The sequence below is a fragment of the Myotis nattereri genome, assembly GCF_964212035.1.
Source record: "Myotis nattereri genome assembly, chromosome: 10".
NCBI classification, from domain to species: domain Eukaryota; kingdom Metazoa; phylum Chordata; class Mammalia; order Chiroptera; family Vespertilionidae; genus Myotis; species Myotis nattereri.
Genome location: NC_138085.1, coordinates 58,471,918 through 58,497,798, shown reverse-complemented (window position 1 = coordinate 58,497,798; position 25,881 = coordinate 58,471,918). Strand labels below are relative to the sequence as shown.

The 25,881-nt window shown below is 38.4% G+C and overlaps 1 protein-coding gene across 1 annotated transcript in view; it reads right to left on the bottom strand.

The window, feature by feature from the left end:
- Positions 1 to 19,216, bottom strand: part of FBXO11 (F-box protein 11) — a 99,328-nt gene extending 80,112 nt beyond the window's left edge. The window contains exon 1 of the mRNA XM_081100755.1: positions 18,215 to 19,216. Coding sequence (XP_080956881.1) covers positions 18,215 to 18,443 — 229 coding nt within the window. The 5' untranslated portion in view covers positions 18,444 to 19,216. The remainder of the gene's footprint in view (positions 1 to 18,214) is intronic.
- Positions 19,217 to 25,881: the final 6,665 nt, after the last annotated feature.

Genomic DNA, 25,881 nt, shown 5'->3' with positions numbered 1-25,881 from the left:
CTCCTGCACACTTCACACTGGGAATGGAGCCTACAACCCGGGCATGTGTCCTGACTGGGAATCGAATCTGAGACCTTTCTGTGTCCGGATGATGCTCCAACTAACTGAGTCTCACCGGTCAGGGCAATTTTGGTTTCTTTTATGGCTATTATTCTTTCTTTTGTCTAGTTTTAAAACTAGTTTGTAAATTACCTCAATAAGAACTGTTACAATGTTATTCTTCATATCCAGAAAACATGGTGCGTCTTTTCATTTGTTCAAGGCTTGTTGCAATTAAATACTTCTTACTAATGACGTTCCCATTTTTTCTCTTACTTTCTGTAAATTTCGGCTTAGCCTAGGTTGTTGCTATTGATATAAAGACACAGCTGTTGAACTTACATTAAACTCTTTAAGAAATAAGTATCTTCTTTTTAGTGTGAAATCCATCTTGTACATTAAGATCATGATATCCTAACCCTAACCTTAGCCAGTTTGGCTCAGTGGATAGAGAGTGAGCCTATGGGCTGAAGGGTCACAGGTTCAATTCCAGTCAAGGACACATGCCTGGGATGGGGGCTCCATTCCCAGTGTGGGGTATGCAGGAGGCAGTTGTTCAATGATTCTCTCTCATCACTGATGTTTCTATTTCTCTCTTCCTCTTCCTTCCCCTCTGAAATCAATAAAAATATATTTAAAAGATGGGCAAAGTGAACAGAATTTAGGGTATCATTACATTTTTTAAAAAATGTATTTTTATTGATTTCAGGGAGGAAGGGAGAAGGAGAGAGAGATAGAAACATCAATGATGAGAGAGAATCACTGAACGACTGCCACCTGCAACCTGGGCATGTGCCCTGACCAGGAATCAAACCATGACCTCTGGTTCATAGGTCGACACTGAACCACTGAACCACACTAGCCAGGCACTTTGCCCATCATTTAAAATGTTAACTTTTCACAATCATTTTGTAGTGGGTATACATCCTACATAAGCCTGGAATCTAATCTAAAGATCTTTTTCTTTTAAAGGTGACATAGGCCTATTTATATCTTTTTATATCTAAGATATGTTTGGTCTTAGTATTGTATATTTTGTTATGTGTATGCCTGTCAGTATTCTTTTACTATATGATGTTTTCTTTTTGACTAGTTTATAGTTCTTTCCATAATTTAGTAAGATTTATACTTTTGTTCAAGTGGTTACTCTTATAATTTTAACTTAGCAGAATTCCCCTAGATTTCCACCTCTTTAGATGACTATTAGTTCCTTATTATGAACAATGTCAAAATAACATGTTTCCTTTTCCTTCCTCCACTTGATTTAATCAATAGTGTTATCTGTAGGGCTTCCTTTAAAGTGGTAAATATGTTTATACTTCTATTACTTGATTTGTGATCTTTACTAATACGTATCTTTTTGACTACCAGTAATTATAATGTATAATCCACAAATTTCCTTCTCTCAAATTTTATTGGGTTTTATCAGTTCTATAACACCAGGGTCTATAATATGTCCTGTCATCATGATCTCTACATTTGTTTTAGACTTCAGGACTATTTTGTGTGTGTGTGTGTGTGTGTGTGTGTGTGTGTGTGTGTATTCAATGCTTACTACCAATCCTTTCCTCAGATGTCTCTTGGTTGGCTGAAGTTTATCCTTTAGTAGTTTCCTCCAGAAGTGTTCATGTAAACAATATTCCCTGAGTTCTGTTTGTTATCTTTTATACTTGAAGAATGGCATGACTGGATATGAAATATCTGGTTCCCACTTTAATTCTTTATCTTACAAACATCACTCTACTGATTTCTGGTATTGAATGTTGTGGCAAAATCTGAGGCCAGTCTGGTATCAACCCCTTATAAAGGATTTTGTGCAGGGGATGAGGAAGATGTTTGGTTGCCCAAAGGAATCTTTGTTTATCTTTATGACCATTCTGATTAGTTTTCTCTGGCACAGGTGCCCTTTCAATATATAAATTTCAGTTCTGTGACATTTTTTTTTTCTTCTTTTTTAAAAAATATATATTTTATTGATTTTTTACAGAGAGGAAGGGAGAGAGAGAGTTAGAAACATCGATGAGAGAGAAACATCTATCAGCTGCCTCCTGCACATCTCCTACTGGGGATGTGCCCGCAACCAAGGTACATGACCTTGACCGGAATCGAACCTGGGACCTTTCAGTCCGCAGGCCGACGCTCTATCCACTGAGCCAAACCGGTTTCGGCGACATTTTCATTGTACTTATAACAATTTGTTTTTGCACTGAATTTCTATTACACAGGTTTCACTTTTAAGTGTGTTGGATCTATATCCTTTTGTATCATTTTGTAACACTTAAAAAATCCTCATTTCCATTTCATTTTGTCCATCTTTCTTATTTTAGCCTTATGTCCTTTATTGTGCTTTCCTCGGGTCTAGTCTGCTCCTTGGGCTCCTTCCAATTTCATCTGCATTTGCTAGTGTTTGCTCTTCAATTTTTTAAAAAAATTCTCTCACATTTTATTTTTTCCTGTTACCTTGTCATCTCTTCCCAGAGTTCCTGCATTTCTACTTCATGTTCTCCTTTTGTAGAGAACTTTTAAAAGTTTTTCTCAACTCTAAACAAGTGTATGGTAAAATGTTGGGTCACAATTTTCATCTGCTCTGTAGTGACATTTTTCTAATGAGTGTCCTTTAGACACTCATTTTTGAGTTTTGCTGTCGTGTCATTTTCTTTTGTATTTTTAATAATAAAGTAAGTTGGATTTTCCTGAACCAGCTATTTACTGATGTGGAGTGAAGGAAGGACAGGCTTCACAGTTCATGGACTCCTCCTTTGATGCTATATAGAGAATACAAAGAAAAGTTGGTTCTTATACATATGGCTGGCTCTGTATGCACGTAGCTCTACCTTTTCAAACCAGGTATTTCTGTCACCAATCCTGCCATTATAAATAAGAGATTTAGCTTTTGAACTTCAAGTTGAACACTTCAGTAAGTATATTTAAGCTCACAGTTTCTGCCCCTTCTCAGATGCTTTTGACAGCCCTTAAAATAAAATTTAGAGTCTACATATAATGTCTTTCAGTTCACTGAAAATGGGGAGTTGAAACATTTTTCTTCTTATTTTTTAAAATGAGTTCTAAGAGGGGAGAAACTTATGCAGCTATATTCATGCCAAAAGTCTGATTATCAATTGTGTGTGCTTGTTTAATCATTGTTGTTTGGGAGAGATGGGGAATCTCAATGCTGGAACTCACAGCACTCATCCTGATTAGTTCTCCTTACAGTGCAATATATAATAGAGAAAATTTAGAGGTAACCTCCTTGTCAGTCAATGGGAAAACGATAAAATGAACTCAAGTACATACATAAAGTATATTAAGTAGCCAATGAGAATCATTTTCAAAGAATATATACATTTATGCATATGTATTTCTAGTGGGAAAACAATATATGTTAACAAAGGGAAAATATAAAATGACATATAGCATGATTTCAATGAAAATATTATATGTAATTTTGCATGTTTCTATATATTATTTTTATAGCAAAAGAAATGCCTATTTTCTATTTGGGTTTATTGCTAATTTTCAATTTCTTTTTATGCTTTTCTGAATTTTCAAAATTTTCTTGGGAAACATATAATTTACTACTCCTGCCTTCCAAAAGCAGGTAATTGTAGTGCAATTGGCACTCATTTTCATGCAACAAATATATCCTAAAAACTATGTATTTAAAAAAACTTGTACATGGGAGATGATACTGAATACATGGATTCTAACCCTACAGTTGCCATTTACTAGCTCTTGTTACTTAAATTCTCTAAAATTGTTTCCTCATATGTGAAATGGGTATATTATCTACATATAGGAGCTTCTGTAAGAATAAAATGAGCATTTAGTGTCTACCTAGAACAGAGTAATCAATAAATTTGGCTGTAAATATTACAACTACTAAGGAGTAATTATAATTATTACAGAAATTCCTTGTGTTGCTTTCCCATGGATATCTAGATAGCTTAATTGGTACTTGATTGCTTACAAAAATATTTTCTTCTTATTATGCTTAATATATAAATTATACATCATTTCTATTGTATATTACAAGTCCATACACCTATAGTAGATAGCTATTAATAAGAAAAAACATATTCTGGTGAGTTTTCAGAAACTTAATTGCCAAACAGTATTATAAACAAAACATTTGGAATATAGCACTTACTATATAAACTATCAAATATTTGCTGATAATCCTTCACACATTAAGCAACAACTGCAAATAATAGCAAGCACCTGAGGTTGGGATGTAGGTATCAAGAAGGCATGGGGGCATAAAAGGAAGTGACCAAATACTGAGGTCAAGCAACAATTACATGCAAAATTTTACATCAGAGTAAAAAAAAAATGCACACACATATATGTGATAGCAATATGTATGGTTCATTCAAGAACAATATGTAGATTAGTCTGTCAAAAGAAAAATCATGTAAAAGAAAAACAGGAAGCCAAAGTATAGAAGACTTTGAATTGGGGCTAAAGAATTTAGATTGTTCCACAATTGGTAGAGTAAAGCCCTGAAGACAGAAGAGTGCCTAAATTCAATTTTAATTTCCTTTTTGGAAAAGAAACACCAACATAAAGTGAACTGAGAAATGAACAGAGCATGATGACAGAGTAAAAATTCTGTTCTGGTAACTCTTCCAATGCCCTTTGTCTGTCTCATTTCCTCCTACTAAGAATACACACCCCCAATCCCCTTTGCCATCTGTGACATACTCATTCTTCAAGATCTAGTTTAAGTTATCCATTTTCTCTGGGAAGTCTTTCGAAACCATCTCAGCCCTTAGATTAGTTTCCCCTCTACTTTTTTCTTTTTTAATTTTATTTTACTGATTTCAGACAGGAAGGGAGAGGGATAGACAGAAACATCAATGATGAGAGACAATCATTGATCGGCTGTCTCTTGCATGCCCCAACTGGGGATGGAGCCCGCATCCTGGGCATGTGCCCTTGACTGGAACTGAACCTGGGACCCTTCAGCCCATAGGCTGACACTCTATCCACCGAGCCAAACCAGCTAGGGAGAAAGGTACTTCTTTAAAAAGAGTAAATTTTAGCTCAATAATTAAATATTTTGTCTCTAAATTGTTCTTCATGAAAACTCATGCATTATGTGAATCATTCATATGTTTGATGAGGTGCAATTTTTTTTCTTCCAGTCTGTCACTTGCCTTAACGTTATTAGCACCTAATAAGTCAATTTCTTGATCATTATTTAATGATTTTTAACTTACTTTTTACCTTACTTAGGAAAAAGTATGTTCATCTAATTCTTTTATTTTTAAAAACTGTTGTTACTTGGAGAACATTATGCTAAGTAAAGTAAGCCAATTACAAATACCACATGATTCTACTTATATCAGTATCTAAAATAGTTAAATTTATAGAGACAGAGTAGAATGGTGGTTGCCAGGGGCTGGGGGAAGTAGAAATGGGGGTTTGATATTCAATGGGCATAAAGATTCAGTTATACAAAATGAATAAGTTCTTGAGACCTGATTTATGATACTTCACCTATAGTTATCAATACTACTAGTATATTATACTCAAAAATTTGTTAAAAGAGAACCTGTTAAATGTTCTTACTACAATAAAAAATTTAAAAAATGTTGAGCTCTTTAATCATTTGCAATATATTTCTTGGTACTGAACAAAGTAGGTAACTGAATGTTTTTGCAAATGAATAATCAATTTGCAATTATCTTTTTTTGTTGTTGTTGTTAATCCTCACTCAAGGATATTTTTTTCCATTGATTTTTAGAGAGAGTGGGAGGGAGGGAGGGAGGGAGGGAGAGAGGGGGAGAGAAAGCCATAACTTTCACAGAGACACATCCATTGGTTGCCTCCAGCACTCACCCAGACCAGAATCGAACCCACAACCCTTTTGGTGTACAGAATGACACTCCAACAAACTGAACCACCAGCTACAGCTAGCTTGTCCCTCTTTAGGATAACACATTTTTCTAATAGGCATATTTTCCCATCCATTTTAACATTTTACAAATCTTATTGCTATGATATAGTACCATGTATTTACATGGGCACACACACTTTAGGATGATCCATTTAACTATAGTCCATAGCTCTTGCTGCTATATTTAGTTCTGGCTAAACATCTCTAAGTGACTACTCTTTTTTTTCCCCTGTTATTTCTACAAAGATTAAACCACATTTGCTTTTTAATTTTATTTTAAAAAACAGGCTATTCAAAGTAATTTGATTTTGATTCTATTTTTAAAAATTATTGCCCATGATCTTAGTTTTACAGGTACTTAACTCCATACTATTTTTAAAATCTATGAAAGTTAATATGATTAGTAACAAATTAATAATTACATGAACAAATCTGGATACAGACAAGTTGAAGGGAAACAAAAACAACTATTTACTAAATGTCTATCTGCAAATGGGTAGCACTGTTTTTATAAGTTGTAGCTTCCACCTAACACAACTTTAAAAAATTTTCTGCCAACTGTCACAACAAGATGACTGCTTCCAAAAAGAATAGAAACTTTATTTACATCTGGCATATGTTGCTCCTATCCCCTGTTCAGCTACCAAAAAGTCACTGTTTCAGAAAAATACTGTAAATACTTGTAATCAGCTCTTCATAAAACTGTTATTACTATCTAGAATTATCTAGATTACTTCTATCTGGAATTATTATCAAATCAAAGACTGATTTGCCCGAAACCATACCAGTAGTCCCTATTTTAAAAACAAAATAAAAAAACCACAGTTCACCTCTTTTAATAAAGGTTTTTAATGTATTTTTTAATAGAAAAGTGTTTGTTTTCACTTGGTTTAGGTTTATAGTCTTTAAGTAAGATGATCAGAAGACTAGTTGAGTGTGAGATAAATTAACTGCAAATCTAATAACTAAATTTAAGCTTCAAAAGCCTATTTTTTAATAATCATTGCTACGTTCTTATTTATTCCCAAACACATAGATCTGAGTCCATACCATACCAAGATACAAAAGAAATAGCCACCTGTTGTGATCAAGTGAATTTCTCTTTTCTAATTATCCAACTGTTTGCACAATAAATTTCCATCTTTCATCATTCAGTCAGGCATGTAATTAAAATACTATTTGTACTTACTACCATAATCTATAGTCACAAACTTATCCTAGAAAGACAGAATCATTGGCTCAAAGTTCAAATATAAAATTTTGTTTTAATTCTGAGTTCTGATTTTTTGATCACCAATTATCCTATAAATGATAGGATATTATTATCCTAAAGTTACTGTGAATACAAAACTAAGAATTTTCATAAATACCCACTTAAAACACAATAGCATTGAAAAATGGAAAGTTTTAAGCTTTTATTCAAACTTAAAATGACCTATGTGGAGACTATGTCATCAAACCAAGCAATAACGTAAGTTCACATCACAATCAGAACTATTAAATTCTTTTAAAAAATACAAACCTCCTTGCCGAAACCGGTTTGGCTCAGTGGATAGAGCGTCGGCCTGCGGACTGAAAGGTCCCAGGTTCGATTCCGGTCAAGGGCATGTACCTGGGTTGCGGGCACATCCCCACTGGGGGATGTGCAGGAGGCGGCTGGTCGATGTTTCTCTCTCATCGATGTTTCTGACTATCTCTCTCCCTTCCTCTCTGTAAAAAATCAATAAAATATATATATATATAAAAAAATGTTTAAAAAATACAAACCTCCCTTCTTCCAGATTCCATATAGTATTTGAAAAAAAAAATGTAGAAATAGTTACAAAAAATCACCTTACCTCCAGCATCACAAGGCACTACTGCTAACATTTCACCAAAAATTTTTAGACACTTTACAAAATCAAGAGTGCATATTCCATTTCTGTGTGTGTGTGTGTGTGTGTGTGTGTGTGTGTGATCAATGTATGTCAATGATTGGTATTTGACACTTTCCTAGACCTCTAAAATCACACAACTTTGCAGACCTTGTATAAACTCATTACACCCAGATCTTCCAGCTTAGTTTTTCAGCTTTAAAGATTTTAGCTAAGAGATTCTCAAATCAAATGACTCAGAAATACAGAACAGGTTCCCTGTTAGATGTAGCAATAAAGATACTAAAACAGAATTAGAAAAATTCATAAAGGTACCCTGAGAGTTATAATTACTTGGTATGTGGGTTTACAGATGCTATGAAGAACCTTAAAAGTGTTGTTTTATCTCTGCAATTGAGTTTAGATTCTAGCAACATGTAATCTAACGTTAATCTGTCCTCCTACTTTGTTTCTGGATATAAGGGCAAAACAATGACTATAATGAAGAAGGATGATATTACGAAAACAAGATGAATGACCCCAACTCTGCAGGTAGATTCCTTTACTAGGCACATGTTTCTTTCTTAATCACTTATATAAGAATGCTATAACTTAGCTTAATCTTTGGGCTGAAACAAGTTTCTAAGCGTGACATAAAGGTAATTCAATGAACAATTAAAGGGTAGAACATACCAGATAGCAGGGGGTTTAAACAAACCATCTTAATAGTGTTTCACAGAAAACTCTCTAACAGACTCTGGTCTTACAGTCTAAGGAAAAGGTTACAAACAAAGGAATCTCTCTCTCTCTCTCTCTCTCTCTCTCTCTCTCTCTCTCATCAGAAGACAATGAAAACAATATCAACACACTTTTTTGCAATTCATCTTGATCTTAAAAGTTATTTAAATTCAGTCTCTATCTCAAATATAAGTTCCAAAAGGCAAGAACAAGATCTCACTGATTTATACTAATAACTCAAATGATACAGAGATTTAGAGCAACTCAGTTTCCACCTTATTCAAAATCCCCTAATTTAGAAATGAGATTAATATACCACTCGAGAAGAAAAAAAAAGCAACTATGAAAAAGCTTTGGCTCCTTATGCTCAAACTTTACAGCAACATTTGCTGAACGTGGCTATGTTTTAAAAAAAGAAGAAAAAACGGTGGCAGTCTCTTCCACACGGCTTGTCATAGACAAGAAAGAACTGCTTGCACTAACACTGGACTTAGTGCTGGAAGAGCACACGTGAAATACTGAAATCTTACTCTTTTGGTATCTAAGGCTACCATATCATCAGTTTCAAGCAAGTAGTTCCTTGAGAACAGAGTTCCAGCTGTCATTCTCAGGGGATACAAGCTTATAAGCCACTAGCACTTAAGCACAAGCTTTCACTTGAGGAAGAACTTATGATGCTGCCAGTGGCACTCATACACGTTCTTCCGACACACAGGTAACTGACAGATCTGCTCAAGGACTAGAAAAACAACTTTGAGAGCAAAATGTACTCCAATTTTTTTCTGTGAAAGTTTTATAATTTTAAAATAAACTGAATGTAAGATAATGAAAATAACCAAGGTATGCAGAAAAAGAGAAATAAAATGAAACCACCAACCACACAATAGCAAAGTATTTTCATAGGAGTTAAAAGGATAAGCTTAAATGTAGTAAGAAAGAAGGTTCCAAATTGAAATGAAGGAACAAGAATATTTATGGCAGCAGCAAAAAGAAACAAGTTCTGTATTTATTTATTGAAAGGTCTTCAATAAATTAAATCACTACCAAGTTTCTTTTTGGGTTTTTTTTAAATGAAGGCTCAGAATCACATATTAAAGGCCACAGTGTTTTTAAAAATTCCGTAGTATAATAAGAGATTTCCTCTCTCCTCCAAATAACCCAAACCGTGATCTTTGGGAAAAACTAAAGTATATTAAGCTTCCTGACTAACATTGAACTGTTAAAGGATGCAAATGGACATACCAAAAGACTTTAAAAACACACATACTCATTACTATCTGAAATAAAATCACCAACTGTTTCATCAATATAATCATGAGAAGCCATATTTATATCTGTCTTAGAGCTATTTCATCTTCCATTTCTTGTAAAGTAAATGAAAGTTTTGCTTTGGGAAAAGATAAGCAATGGTAGGGAATGTGTGCGTATGTGCACCTAAAGATATATATAAAATGGTCATAGTAGCACTATTTCTGACAACCAAATAGGAAAACAACTCTATCTGTAGGATGGATAAATTATAATATCTTCATACAATGTATCATTATACAGCAACAAGAATGAACAAACTATTGCTACAAGCAACAACATGGATGGAACTCACAAATACTAGTGAAAGAAGTCAGACACGTAGGAATACATATTGGGTGATTACATTTACATAAGGTTCAAAACCAGGTAAAACTAATCAAAGCTGTTAGAAAGACAGAGTTGGGGGTAGTGACTGGGAAGGGGGGGGGCATATGCTTATAGTGTTTTATTTCTTTCCCCCTTTTTTTTTGTTAATCCTCACCTGAGGATTTTTTCCCATTGATTTTTTCGAGTATGGAAGGGAGGGGGAGAGACAGAGAGAAACATGGATGTGATAGAGACACATTGATTGGTTGCCTCCCACATCCCCTCTCCCCTGCCCCCACCAGGACCTGCAACTGAGGTACGTGCCCTTGATTGGAATAGAACCCTTTGCTTGGAAGTCTAATGCTCTAACCACTGAGCAACTGACTAGGGCATTATTTCTTGATCTAGGTTTTATTGGTTACATTGGTTTTATTGTGAAAAAGTCCTAAAGCTGACTACACCAATTTGTGCACTTGTATACTTTCATTACAACCTTAGTTTAAAAAAGACCAAATTTATTTCCATTATTTAAATAACTATATACTTATATATAATATATATACACATATAGAAATAATTATATGTAGACTATTTCTAATTCAAATGACCACTACTAATTTAAATGACCCATAATACTGGCACTCCTACCTGATCTAATTCTTTCTCTTCTCTCTATCCCAATCCTTACCCAAAATTAGTCTTTTGGGGGGAAAAAAATAGCGAAACTTTAAGAAAAATTTTAGGTTCAGAAGTAGATAAGGAAAAACAATAAATGTGTAAGGTAAGTAATTCTTGCAAGAATTTTCTACTTTCTCCCTCCCTAACATGCTTATTTTGCCTCTGAGGAAGTACTCCCCCAAAAAGTCTTTTTTTTTTAATATATTTTATTGATTTTTCACAGAGAGGAAGGGAGAGAGATAGAGAGAGCCAGAAACATCGATGAGAGAGAAACATCGATCAGCTGCCTCCTGCACATCCCCCACTGGGGATGTGCCCACAACCCAGGCACATGCCCTTGACCGGAATTGAACCCGGGACCTCTCAGTCCGCAGGCTGACGCTCTATCCACTGAGCCAAACCGGTTTCGGCCCCCAAAAAGTCTTTATCCAAATCACTAGTTTCTCTTACCTTTTACTGGTCCTAAAATACCAAAACTTGACTAAGTAATCAGTTTCTGAAAAATGCAAATGCAATTCAAATGACTATGAAGATATCAGTCATTTGTACACAATAGTGAATTACTCCTGTGGCTACTTTCTCCACCCACCGTCATTTCTTTCAAACCAGTCATTTTTCCTCTCTGCCAATCCTGGAAGACTCCTACTTTTCATTTGTTCAATTGTACTAACTTCTGATTTTCCTTAAAGCCTGTTTTTATTTTTTAAACAAGATATGATCAATAGTCTGTGAAGAAACAATTACCAGTGACATTATTATGTACTGTATACCAACCCTGCCCATCTCAAAATATAACAGGTGAATAAAAAATAGTTATGTTCTTCCTCTCCCCCACTCCCTTCCTCTGAAGTGTTAGATTCTCATAAAGTCACATCTTATATGTTATATACTATGTTATAGACCATGTGTGCAAAATCATACTTAATTGTAAAAAGGAATTCTCAGATCTAAACCCAGAGTTGGCAAGCTAGCAAAGGCTAAACTGATTCAAGTCAGTTATCAATACCTAGTACTAAAGAAACCAATACCATAGGTTGAACCCACTTAATAGCCAATTAATTTCATACTAATGAAAAAGTTTCAAGTCAAAGATTTTGACACAACCCAACTCGACCATCTGGAAAATGAGTGTTGTGGTACACTAAGGGAAAATAGTGAAATGAAGATTATCACTGTTACTAGAAAAATAATTTTAAAATATGGACTGCTACTCCATTTCTATCACTAAATAATTTTTGAGATTTGAGGAAATAGAAAAGTAGGCTCTCTTCAAAAAATAGATGAATGACACCTCATCTCTCATGAGATGTGGAAATATTCTTTTATGTTTTTTAAGGCTTAGCCACCATTTGATAGAATAGCATTATTTTTTTCTCCTTTTTTAAAAACAGTCACACAATTTTCCATTTGTTTGAAGGGCAGAACATTTGACAATTGTATTTTTAGAAATTGGGAGAGTAAGCAACTAACATACAGAACTTACATTTGCTTTATACAAGCTATCTTATTTTGGGTGTTTTAAAATGAAAAAAAAACACACACACACACACACAGTACATTCATTTTCAAAGTAAACTAAATATTTTCAATATTTGCCTTCAACTAAAATAAATTATGTAAAGGAAGTTAGTTGGTTTCATTTCCCTATTTTCTAAGGATTAAGTTTAAATACATATCTTGTATTAACCAAACATATACAAAATCCCAACCTATGCATGTAAAAACACCAAACTATAGTGAGGAAAGAATTAGTCCACAAACCTGTCAAAATTACTGCTGAAGTCTAATTTAACTCACATTTTTTCCTTTCTGAAACAATCCAGTTTATAACTATGAGCTAAAATGACCTAACATCCTTTATTCATAACTTATGAGCAATTCAAAGGAAATCTACCCCTCTTTGTACAGTGAGTACTTAGTGATCTCATCAACAAGCTAGAAAACATGCTGGCCAATCAGTGCAATCTCTTCAGGAGATAAATTTACATGAGAGGTGAAATTATAATCAGAAGGTTAACTCAGAAAATGTGAAACCAGATGATTTAACAATAAGGGCATGAGATCAGTCTCCAATAGGATAGATGGGATAGGATAGGGGACAGATGTGCTTTCCAAAGGCTAGGTTATTTCCTCCCGAAAAGTGATGGAGACATTATGCCAAATGCATTTTGTTGTCTCCCCTTGTTTATGGAAAAACCAGGTGACATAAATCAGTTTAAAAATTCTTCTCTGCTACATACTGTGCATATTCACTGTTGTGTAATGTCCACCTTATGGAATTGTTAAGGGTTAAATGAGATAGTACCTAAGAAAGTGTCCGGCAAAGACTCTAGGACATAAGCAAAACAGTCAATGTTTATCACTATTCTGTTTTTTCATTCTTTCTTCAAAGAATATTTCAATTCATTAAATGTAAGATTAGTGATTTACAAGTCACCTAGATTGCATATTGGGGGATGTCAGAAACTCTTAATGACTCATGCACATTTTTATCTCCTGGATTTAGTTTTACATACAGTCCACTCCATTCCTTTACTATTAATATTTAAAAGAACTGCTATTTATTGAGCATCTACCATGTGCTGGGTACTTTACTATCTCTTATTCTCACAATTTTCCCATAAAGCAAGTGTTATCAGCCCCATTTAAAAGATAACAAAGACTCCAATATATTGCTTGCTCCATGTCAAGCAGCTCGTTAGTAGTGTAGCCAGACTTAGAATCCAGGTCTAGATAGGTCTAATTCTGAGCTTTTTCCATAATACTACCCAAATGTCTCGTCCCTTATATTTTACTTCTTTATAACTTTATTTTTAGAAGGTAACAACCACAATTCGGGGGTATCTTGAGCTAGCAATCTCAGATTAACCAGAGTTCTCTGGAAGGCAAGAATGCAATTCCAAGAGCTGATAAACTAGTGAAATGAGAAGTCTAAATCAGAATAACCCTTCAGAGACCCGTGGGACAAGACAGACACAAAATAAGAGTAACCTTTTAGTAATAAATAGAAACAATAAGATAACTCAAGTTCAAATAACTCATTATAGATCATTTATAAATTTTCAAAGTTAAAACAAATAGAAAAAACAACAACACCTAAGAAAATACTCATTAGCCTTGAATTCTGCCAATCTAAGTCCAAGGGTCCTCACTAACAAGTCAGGATCTATTGATGGTTCTTACCTTACCTGGTGTCTCCAAGATTGCTGGCCAGAATTTCCAGTAAAGAGAAAAGCAGTACATGCACAACCCTTAGGACTAATCAGCAGAACTTTGACATCAGCACTGTCATTATCCCATTTGTATTCCTCAAATAATTTATAAGTTTTGAGAAAACAGGCTACACACACACACACACACACACACACACACACACAGCGTATCACATCGTTGGGCAGCATCTTTCCTCAAATGGGAAGTAAATATTTTGAAGGTTTAGCTACCAGATGGGAGAATAGTAACATACAGTACTTAATTCCTAAACAGGAAAAATCATGTTCCTTACCCAGAAATCTATCTAGAAAGGTTGCAGAAGTTCCTTATTCTACAAGTAGTAAGAAAATCTGAAGGTAAATGATCATGGGCCAGAACAATCCCTTAGACAGTATAATTAGCATGCATAACTAGAACACGAAGGAGTTTCCTGGCTGCTGCATATTATAAATATGTAGCTCCATCCGGAATATTTCATGTAATACTATACTACTGAATTATTTCCAAAAATTCCGTTAAAAAAAAACAACCTCTTTAATTTCAGAGTCATAGGTGATATTTTTATTCTACAAATACATAAGGGATTGAGAGACTGATTAAGTTTTTACTTTCTACATTCATTTCAGACTAGACAATAACAAAATCCATTTATATAATGTTATTAAGTTTCTTGAACTATAAATGATCAGTTAAAATATCAGCACTTCAAAACAATCTTATGAATTTTCCAATAACTGGAACAAAAATCACACCCATTTTCAAAAACTTCCATATCAAGATTATTTTCAGATGCCAAATTTCATTTTTTATTAAAACATGACAAATGAGAAACTAATAGTATTGATCCCAGGTAGGAGAATATGGTAGCGGAGGGCAGGTATATGCATTTATTACTTATTCAAAGTAATAAATTTTAACAACTAAAAACTACATAGCACTTCTGCAGACTTGTAAGCTTTCCTTATACCTCTAGAAAATCACTACCAACCAAATAGATAAATTCAGAATAAGTTGTAAACACTAAAATCCTTCTAGCATTTTAAAAGAAAAATATAAAATATTCAACCCCACACTACTTTCAGTTTCATTGACTCTGGAATATATTATCAAAGTCCCTGTGTGGAACACAAAGTATTTTCTATTATCTTAAAGTGGTATGTGAAATCCTAAATTCAGGAATTTAAATTAAAAAATTAAAAGAACTAATGATTTGGTTGACTATTACTGTAAGAAATTCTCTCCCATGGAACACTTTGAAAAGTCCTCATAAGCTTTCACTCTATGAGGTTGTTTCTTCTTCAAACATTGGCTTGGCGTGCATGCCATGGTGTGTGTGTGTGTGTGTGTGTGTGTGTGTGTGTGTGTGTGTGTGTGTGTGTGTGTAAGGATATGTCAAGAAAGTTTTCGGGCCAATTAACCTGTGGGCAAAGAAGCAACTAAAAACCAGTTCTGACAGAATTTTTGCTTGAAAAGCGTACTATACCTTGTAACTACTTTATTACCGTTAAAGAGTCAAAAGCTCATCCTTTATGTAAAATAAATGTGATTTTTATATAGATTGAATTAACTTGTCTTAAAACAGTCTCACTTCTTCAATTCCCTTCCTGAAAAGTTGTCTGATCCAATAATAACTCCATCCAAGGCTCTTAATGCAAGTTACATATCCATTAAGAGCTAGTAAACACACACACGCACACACACGCACACACCATGTTAGCTGTAGTTCCTTAATTGCCTTGTCAAAATTATGAAACCTAGCACATTCTTAAACAACAAAACCTCCTATCCAAACCAGGAATGGTGATACTTTGCATGCTCCATAAAACTTTTAAAATAAAAAGTATTCTTCTTGGTTAACTTCTGATCATTATGTGAAATGTACATTTTTTAAAAATGTAAACAAAACACTATTTTTCAAAGAGTTACATTTTTACGCAAAGGTAGCAAAATATTATTTTTAGTCTTTTAATTCATCTTTGTTTTCTTCATTTTGAGGGCATTTATTTGCCCTCTAAAAGATCCACAGTATTTTCCCTGAAGACTAATCAGCAAGTTCTTTTCCCTTCTGTGCCAACATAGAATCTCCAGAACAATTTCTACTAGCTGCAGCAAGGCAACAATTCTACAGTGAATTTGATTTACCATTTGGTTAGATACATACTAAAATTTTGATTCATGAATATCTTAGCTTATGGACATTAATGAAAAGAAAACTGACACTCTGGCATGTGACTACCAACAACCCAGTCAACTTCAAAAGGAAACAGACTTTAGTAGCTAATAATTGCACACAAATGAAGTGTCCAAGAGAAAAGTACCTCAGCTAAGTTTGACATTACAAATTATGAAAAGGAGATTCAGAACATTTAAAAACATATAATGGAACTAAATTAAGTATGGCAGAAAGAATGTGACTCGGTGCTAATATTAACAAATCGGTACATCCTGAAAAAGCTTTTCATCTAGCAACAGAGTACTATGCTAGGATTTCAATCCAGTGTCACTGTTTTCTCAAAAAAAATTTGTCAATTCTATTATGGATAGTGCCAATTCTAGAAGGAGACTTGAATATTATTTGAATGGAACACAGGCGAACCCTAATATGCAAATGAGAAAGGAAATGATGAAACTACAAATATTTTTAACTTACAAAAAAATTGGTAAATGTGTTAAAGAATGATTAAAACATATTTATCAATAATGTTGCACAAAACCTCTACCTGGCTTGAAACATCACATTCTTTCAAGCAATATACAGCAAACTGCTTTCTCAAGGACTATCTGTAACAGTGACTAGTGAAAACCCTTTAAACTATTTTTCAGATTATCATCTCCCTTTCATTTTAATTATTCTGATCAAGTACAACAATGAAACAGTTTTTAAGGAAAAAAGGTATAATTTTTAAAAAGCATTTAATCTCAATTCCCTTCATCCAAGGAGGTGTGACAACCAACGCATGTGAAATTAACCTTAATCGGCCAATGAAAACAGGCAAAATGTCTCCTAACAATTCCCCTCCTCCTAAAAACAACAACCGGGCACATAAATATGGTATTGACCTCCACCCCACTGAGCGCAGCTAATTAATAAAGAGAATAGTTACGTTTAGAGACCAAGGTGTAACACCCAGCCTCATAAACCTCCCAAAATAACCACATCGTCCAAGTAGAACTGAACATTATTTTTGCTAAAGCAAGAATCCAACCCCCGGGAGCCTCAGCCCTTAGACAATGGTGGTTACCAGACAGAGCTGCACAGTTGGGTCCAAATGACACATTTCACTAGGCCTTGGACACAACACACACGACACACACACACACACACACACACACACGGCCAGCTCCATGGAAGGGGCGTCCAAACCCCACTAGGAGGTGGAGGGTAGTACGGCGGCGGCGTGGGGTTCACTGGGGGAGAGCCGGCTGGAGGGGTGTCGACAGAACGTTAAGGGTAACTGCACTGCACGCGAGGGAGGGGGCTGGAAATGGCCGATGGATTCTGCATTTATTTACTGAAAGGTCTTCATTTAACGGGTGCTGCCAGGGGTTCTGTAACTAAAGCCAAACTGCGCAGCAAACATTATGGGGCTGGGAGAGGAGTCGCTGCTCCCCCTACCCCGTGACGAGGGCGGGGGGGCGGGGGAAACAAGTTCCCCGGCCCACACCACGGACCACTCCGGTTCCCCCTCTCCCCTCCTCCACAGGAAGGGGGGGCTGGCGGAGAAAAGGGGGAAAACAAGTTCCCCAGCCAGCCCCGCCGCCCGAGCACTCCCGGCGCCTTCCCCCACCGCCCCTCGGGAAGGGGGAGACTGAAGCGGGCACGGCGGCAGGAAGGGGGCGAGTCGCCACCTTCGCCACCCCCGCCCTCCACAGGCTCCGGGGGTCCGAGAGGCAGCCTGGAAGCCACAGGGGAGGGTGGGGGTAGAGGGTGCCGAGCCCCGAAACCAAACAAAGCGCGGCCTGAGGGAGAGCCCGGGCGAGCGGGGAAGCCGCGGCTTTTCCTGCCGGCCGGGCCCGGGGCGGCTGACACTGCGGCACCGGGGACCCCCCTCCGGTTGGCCTCCGTCTCCCACCCCCGGGCGTCCCGGCCCACCCCGCTCGCCCGGCCTCCCTTCCCCGCGGGTCCCCAACGGCCGGGCGCCCGAGCCGCGGGCGGCGGGGAGGAGCGCGGCCTTACCCCTCTCGCCGGCGTTGTTCCGCTCCTGGGGCAGCGGCGGAGGCGGCGGCGGCGGCGGCGGAGGCTGCTGTTGCTGCGGCGGCGGCGGAGGCTGCTGCTGCTGCGGCGGCGGCTGCTGCTGGGGCGGCTGCGGCGGCGGCTGCTGCGGGGGCTGCTGCTGCTGTTGCTGCACCGGGCGCGGCCGCGACACTCGCCTGGGTCTCCGGTTGGCGGCTCGGACGGAGTTCATTTGCCGGGCTGAGGTGGCGGCGTTGGCGGAGGGACACACACACGCACACGCACAGCGAGCTCCCGGGCCGGAGAAAGGGGTGGGGAGGAGGGGAGGAAGGAAAGGGAGCGAGGGGCAGGGGAGGCGGTGAGGGCGGAGGGGCCGAGCGAGCCCCCGAAGGCAGAGAAAGGCCCGCGGAGACGAAGACCGAGCGAGGCCGGGCGGGCGGGCCTGACGCACGGGGAAGGCCGAGGCCGCCGGGCGGGGCGGCCGCGAGGGACGGAGACCGAGAGACGGGCAGAGCGAGAGAAAGAAAGAAAGGGCGTCCGCCCGCCTGGGGCTCCGAGGCGAAGCGCGGCGTCGGCGGCGGCGGAGACAGACCCCGGGCCCGCCGACTCCAGAGCGGCGTCTCGGGCGGCGGGGGCAGTGGGCGGGCGGGCGGGCGAGGAAGGGAGAAGGAGAGGGAGAGGAGGGAGGGAGGGAGCAGGGGGCGCCCGGCTTTTTTTCTCTCTTCCTCCCCCCACACCCCCTGAAAGAGATTTCGGAGAGGAATTTTTCTCTCTCTTTCTTCGGCCTCTTCTCTCTCCTCCCCCTTCTCTCCTCAGCGAAGGGGAAATGAGTATGAAAGGAGGAGATAGGGGGAAAAAGAGGCGTCGTCGTTCCTCCTCCTTAAAGGAACCTTCCTCCTCCTCCTCCTCAGCCCCGTCGCCGCGGCTTCTGCTGCTGCTCCGTGGCAGGAGGAGCCATTGACACCGCCGGAGCCTCCACTCGCCCAGTCGGTCCCTCCCCGTCGCGGGGCTGGCCAGGACCGCGGGGGAGGGCCACGGGCCGGCGGGGGGAGGGGCGGATGGGCGGGGAGGAGAGGGGCGGGGATTCCGGCCAAGGAGCCAATGGGACGCGCCCACACAGCCTCTGGGCCAATGGGGCCGCCGCCCTTATCGCGAAGTCCCTTCCTTCAACGCCCGGCTTCCTCTCTCGGGTTTCCTCCCTCCCCTGCCCAGGAGGGGGAAGGAGGAAAGAGGGAGTGTGGCGGGCGAGTGATAATGGGGAGGTATGGGGCATATAATAGAGCAGGGGGTGGGCGAAGGGAGCGCTAGTGCGTAGCGACGATTCGAGGAGGGGAGGTTCTCGGAGGAAAGGGCGGGGGCTGCTGATGTAATGGGGAGAAGTGATTAATCCTTGGGTTCGGCGTTTCAGCTTTTCCCCCAGCTCCCCACCTTCACCCGATTTTTTAAGCGGAAAAAAAAAGTGGAGCGAAGGAGCCGATCTTTGGTAACTTGGGTTTTCTGTGGTAGGTAGGTTCAGAGTCTGAGCTGTAGGGAGCGCTAGAGACTCTGTGCCCTTTAGCCGAGCCGAGGAGAGTTACAAACCTTGGAGATCCAGTTTGCGCATGGTAACCGAAGTTTTGCAGATGGTTCCTAATCATCGTCTTAAGAGGAGTCCTGTGTGTCTTGAAAAGGTTTTGGTTAACAGGCAGTAGTAGACCTTTGGTCGATTTACTTTTTGGAGACGTGGTCTACATAATGGTCGGGGGAATATGTGAGAAAAGGTGTTTAGGTTATGTGTTGGATGTGATTTAAAAAATGTTTTGAGCTCACAAACTCAAAGGAAAAGAAAAAAAAAACACCCCGAGGAATTATGGTCCCCTCAGTATGATGTTTTTCCCCAAGAAAAACGCCTTTTTATTCCATAGTTGTTGTTGTGCTGACTGAAAAAGTACCCTTTCTCAGTTATCTGTTCTCTCTTTTGTTTATCGTTTTATGGATGTGGTAACACGGGCAGTTTACCTGACTCTGGTTTTCAGATCTTTGGGTGGTTTCTCTCTCATTTGAATTTGATCAATTGCTCTCTATGTTTGAGATAATTAAGCGGTTACAAAGTAAGATAAAGTAAGGCAGAGAAGGAGAATGTGTATTTTGGGAGGAAGGAGAAGGGCAAGGAAATGTGAATTAGTATGGTGTAGGGTGTTTGAATCCCTGATTTGATATGTGACTAGGCAGATTACTTTACCTAGGGATATTAGGGGGCCTCCACCTTTAATAAGGACTTATTTTTGGACTATATAATCCTGTTTCTAATTTTTAAAATTCTGTAATTTTTCAGATGATTTCTCTTCGGTCCTGAAGATGGAGACCACTTAAATCTAAGTTTCCTTCTTAAAAAAATATTTGAGGAGGAAGGCTGTTAGGAAACAACTGAAGAACTCTGGACTTTTATGGTTGTTAGCCAGGTACAAATGGGTACAATTTTAGATTTGGTTCAAATAAATATAGGGGGGAAAGGAAGATTATATACATATAAGTGAATTTATAAAATTTATTTTTTTTATTCAATATGCACTTATTGGTTACTTCTGTGTATTACTATGTAAGGTGCTATGTGAAATACCAAAAAATAAAAGGCAAAATCTTTGTCATTAAGACTTCATATTTTGGTATGACAGATTTACTTTATTTAGGTACATAGAAAACAGCGTATTTTCTGTAATTTTTAACCTCAAGTCCTCACATTATATCTTTTTTTTAAAACATAAATGCTGAATCTTTTAGATTCTATTTTCCTACCTCCCTGTCATTCCAAGATATGTATGGGATCAAAGGTTGCTATATGAGGTATAGATGGAGTGTCTTTCACATCTCTGGCACCTTAGATTTCTAAGTTATTATGACACTTCTTTGGCATGCGGCAGTAAGATACCTTGTTCCAACAAAACCAATATATTAAGACAATTTTCTGATGGAAGTAAAGTGTCTTGATAAAGGGTGTTCTTTTTCTAATTTACACAATGACTAGTGGGTTGGTAGCAGACTTGAGGGATGGGAAAGCTTATATGTCATCAGAGAAGGGCCAGTCCTTGTGTTGTCCAATGGTATGGAGTGTTTGGTATGGTCTGAAAGCAAGACTGCTTGCCCCCGAGGTAAAACTAGTCATTTCTGTCCTTTACAGATGTCATACTGGTTCTCTTGCCCTATACACTGCAACTTCTGTACTGACCACAGATCTTGGCAGGTCCATTGATTCTCACTGTGCCACTCTCTCTTCCAGTGAGTCATGTGGGAACTTCTGGATTGATGAACCAGGAGCCTTGCCCTGGACTCCTATTGAGCCACCTTCCTCCACCAATGTTGCATCATTCTCCCTACATCATGCAGAGCATGCTGTCAAGCTGAAAGAGTTCATAGAGGACTCAACCTCTCACAGGCATACCCAGGGAAGCAAATCACTATCCCCAGTGTTCTCAGAATTCCCCATTTCTATGTGAATACTTAAACTGTATACCTCCAATTCTAGTTTTCACCCTGAGAAAGGATAGAAAGTAAACACTGGCTCTGACACCTCTTCCCTGTCCCATTTTCTTCTTTACATCATTCCTCAGGGCTACAAGAAATGGATTTTTGTCTTGTACTATATTAGGAGCATTCCTTATATATCTTATCCTCTTCATTCTTGTGATGGCATCTACTCTGCTCCCTTTCTTGGAGCCACACTGATTTGATGGGGTGCTCGAGAGACTAGTTTAACAATAATGGAACATTTATTGGGAAATATTAAATACTAGAGGCCCAGTGCACAAAATTTGTGCCCAGCTAGGGTCCCTAGACCTGGCCGGCAATCAGGGCCGATTGGGGCTATCTGGCTGCCAGCTGCTGGCTGGGGCCTTCCTTCGTTCCACACTGCCCCCTGGTGGTCAGTGCACATCATAGTGAGTGATCAAACTCCCAGTCTCCTGGTCTAACTCCCAAGGGGACAATTTGCATATTAGACATATATATATATATATATAATCCTAACTTCATATAACTGGTTTCTACATATTCTTACTGTATCTAATGAGATTAAAAGATAGAATCTTCTTTGTGCAAAAGTGTTCAAAGCCATCTTAACTTAAAATTGTGGAACTTAGGAGTTGTTAGAACAGGCCTGGGAGATCATTTAATTCTCATTTCTGTATTGGCCAGACTAGGAAACTAAAATTCAAAGAGCTGAGGTGACAAAACCAAATCCCATAAGTACTTAGTAGCAAAGTTAACTTCCTGCCAATCTAGTATCTTCTCTGTTCACAAGTATTATAGACTCTTATTTTTTCTAGTGAAAACCCAAAATATTCCAGATGGTTTTATCCATCTCAAGTCCACCTGTGTTAGCAAATATTCCTGTCAATGAGCTGTCATAGAATTTATGTGTGAGAGAAAACAAAGGGGATTTTTCTTTGGGGTAGGAGTCTCCCAGAATGATTTCAGTGTACACTTTGCATAATTTCAGAGGACTAAATTCCCTTAGGGTCTGCTCTCTCTTTAAGAACATTTGTGTTTGTTTTTCTCAACTAATTACTGGTGCTTAACAGGTTAGTGTACTTAAAATTATTTGTTTATAAAACCTATCACAATAAGAGTGTGGAAAAAAAATAAGCCCTTTAATCATTTTAATACCTGGCAGGTGATATTTACTGTGATTTTTAAATGATAATTTTTACTATTTCAAAGATTCAACTTCCCCTTTCTCTGTCATTCCATCATTTAGTCCCAAGCTGTCAGCACTCAGTCATTACATAAGACACCTCAAAGCTGCTCACTCCTTTTATGTCACTTAGAAAATTAGTTTGATCTGAATATGGTTTTCCTGAAGGAATAACCAGTTCGGTTTAAAATATCCTTGTTAGAGTATGAATGGCTTATCTCACTAAGCTGCAAAAATTCATTCTTTAGTACATGCTCGGATAATATTTATCAGTTAGGCAGTGAAAATTAACTTGGAACTAAGGATTTAAATTTAATGTATATGTGGGAAAACCTGGTAAGCATACAGTCCAATGATACTCATAATAGAGGTTATCTTTAAAGAATTATAGAATCAAACTTTAATATCCGTCCCTGTGGAATAACAGATAGCACTAATAAAATAAATTAATTATATTCAAGATATAAGATGGCTATGATAGCTGTAAATCTTTATTTTTGCTTATTTATTTATTTTTTTGTTAATCCTCACCTGAAGATATTTTTCCATTGATTTTTAGAGAGAGTGGAAGGGAAGGGGAGAGACACACAGAGAGAAACATTGATGTGAGAGAGACGTTGGCTGCCTCCTGCACACACCCAACAGAGCTGGGGTCCAACCTGCAACCAAGGTACATGCTGAAGTATAAGCCCTTGACCAGGATTGAACCCAGATCACAGGTCAATGGTCTATCCCCTGGGTCAAACCAGCTAGGGCTATTTTATTTACTTTTTGAACAGAACCCAATTTCCAAGCATTCTGAGGATACTAGGCCAAACCAAAAAAAAAGTGTTATATTGTGGAAAACTGGTAGGTGAACAGAAGTATGGGCAGATGTCAGAGTGGAGGACCAAAGGAATTCTGCCACTTATTGGCTGTCTGACTTTGAGGAAATTACATAATCTCTCTGTGCTTCAGTTTTTGTATATATAAAATGAGGGTAATAATAGTCCTAATTTAATCGGATTTTTGTGATGATTAAGTAAATTAATACTTACAAAATGCTTAAAACAGTGCTTGGTGCACAGTAGGCACTCAGCAAACTGTTAGCCATTATTGTTATTGCTGTTGGTATTATTTCAGGCCTTACTTGATGATTAATAAGATCACACAGACATTACATGTAGGGAAGCAGGTATGGCTTTTGTTATAAGGAAATATGCCTAGGAAATGAAAGGCATTTGAAAAATTTTGAAAGGGTACAGGGAAGACAACCCCAAAGGAACGAATCAGGCAGAACAATAGGTAGAGATCAGGCATGGGCTGAAACTGATGGGAGAAGACCTCCTGTATTCAAGCAATACAGGGTGGGTAAAAGTAGACTTACAGTTGTGAGTACACGAAACATAGTTTATTCTTATGTTATTAATTATTGTATTATTTGTCTTATTATTATTTCATATCCTTTCTTATGATTTATCTTTTTGGTAATGATGGCTGGTCATTTAACCAACGACCAATGAAAGTGAATACTTAAAACTTACTTTTGTTTACCCCTGTATTCGAACTGAAAATCTTGTGGCAGATGCAGAATACACTGGTGTTTTTTCACTATGGGAATCTCTCAAGAGAGAGTCTAAGGAGTAGGTCAGGAAACAAATACATAGGCTGAGGAAGAAAGAAGAAAGAAAGAATGAGAAGAAAGAGAAAAAAGGATAGTGGAAGAATTAAGTGCATTTAAGTAGCAGGTTAAAATTTAAAAACTCACGTGGGCCTCCTTGAAAGAAATAGGAATGACAGAAGTAGAACAGGAGGGGATAAAGAAATGGCAGAAAGTAATACAGAAAGTAGCACACGTTACTCAAGCACTGAAGAATCTGAAATCTAAAGGCAGTGAGGTTTAGGGGGGGAGCACATGGAGGACATATTAGACCCCTCTATGATCCTGAGATTATGGCTTTTGGAAGCAGCACTAGAAGCTTCAGATTCAGGAATCTGTTGAGAGTGATAATTCAGCTAAGATACATTTCAGGAAAGAGGATCTTGGAAGCAAGGTTAATAGACCTAAGGAGTTTCAGAGGAGGAAAGAGGGACAGCAGCTTGTGAATTTAATGAACAAAATAAACTGACGAACAAAATACAAACACAGGAATGGATACATGGAACATACTGACAGCAGTCGGAGGGGAGGAGAAGGGGAGACTGGATGAAAGAAGGAGAGGAGATTAACCAAAGAACATATATGCATAACCCATAGACACAGACAACAGTGTGGTGATGACAAAGGGAAGGTGGGGCTGAGGCTGGGTGGAGGTGGGCAAAAGGGGATGGGGAATGGGGACATCTGTAATAGTGTCAACAATAAAAATAAAGTTTTTAAAAAGCACTTTCAGTGAACATTAAAAAAATAAAATTTCTTTCTAGCTCTTTTTATTTTCTCTATCATCGTACAGATTGATCATATATTTGCCTTAGTTTGTCCAAAGTCTCTGATTGTCATCACATCATTTTTAAATTAAACTATTGTGATGTAAAAAAAGTTTTCAGACCCTGCTGGAGGTGGAAAAATACCCAGAGAAGATCAGCTGCAAGGATATAAGCATGGGCTGAAGAGTTGCCTATTATAAATGTGGGGTGCTGTGTTCACACATGGAAAAGGAAGCTATATGACTTGACAGAGACCAGGCTCATTTTAACACTGGGCTGGCTTCCAGGCCAGAAACACCAGACTCAAAAGGGAAATGGAAATAGAAGTGTTCAAAACATGGGAAAGATACCAAGAGAAAGAAGGAAGATTTGGGTGTAATCTAGACGAGATACTACCACTGAAAACCCCCGCATGTCTGTTTGTACCTAATTGGCCTTATGCCCATTCTTAAATTACTCTCTGGCAAAAGTGAGGGGATTCCTCCTAGACCAATGAGAATTGCCTCTGTAGCTTCAGATGTGGTCAGCTGGACAGAGAAAATAAGGGTCGCTAGAAAAAATGAGTTTTGGGTGGGGGACAAGGAGGAAGATGTTT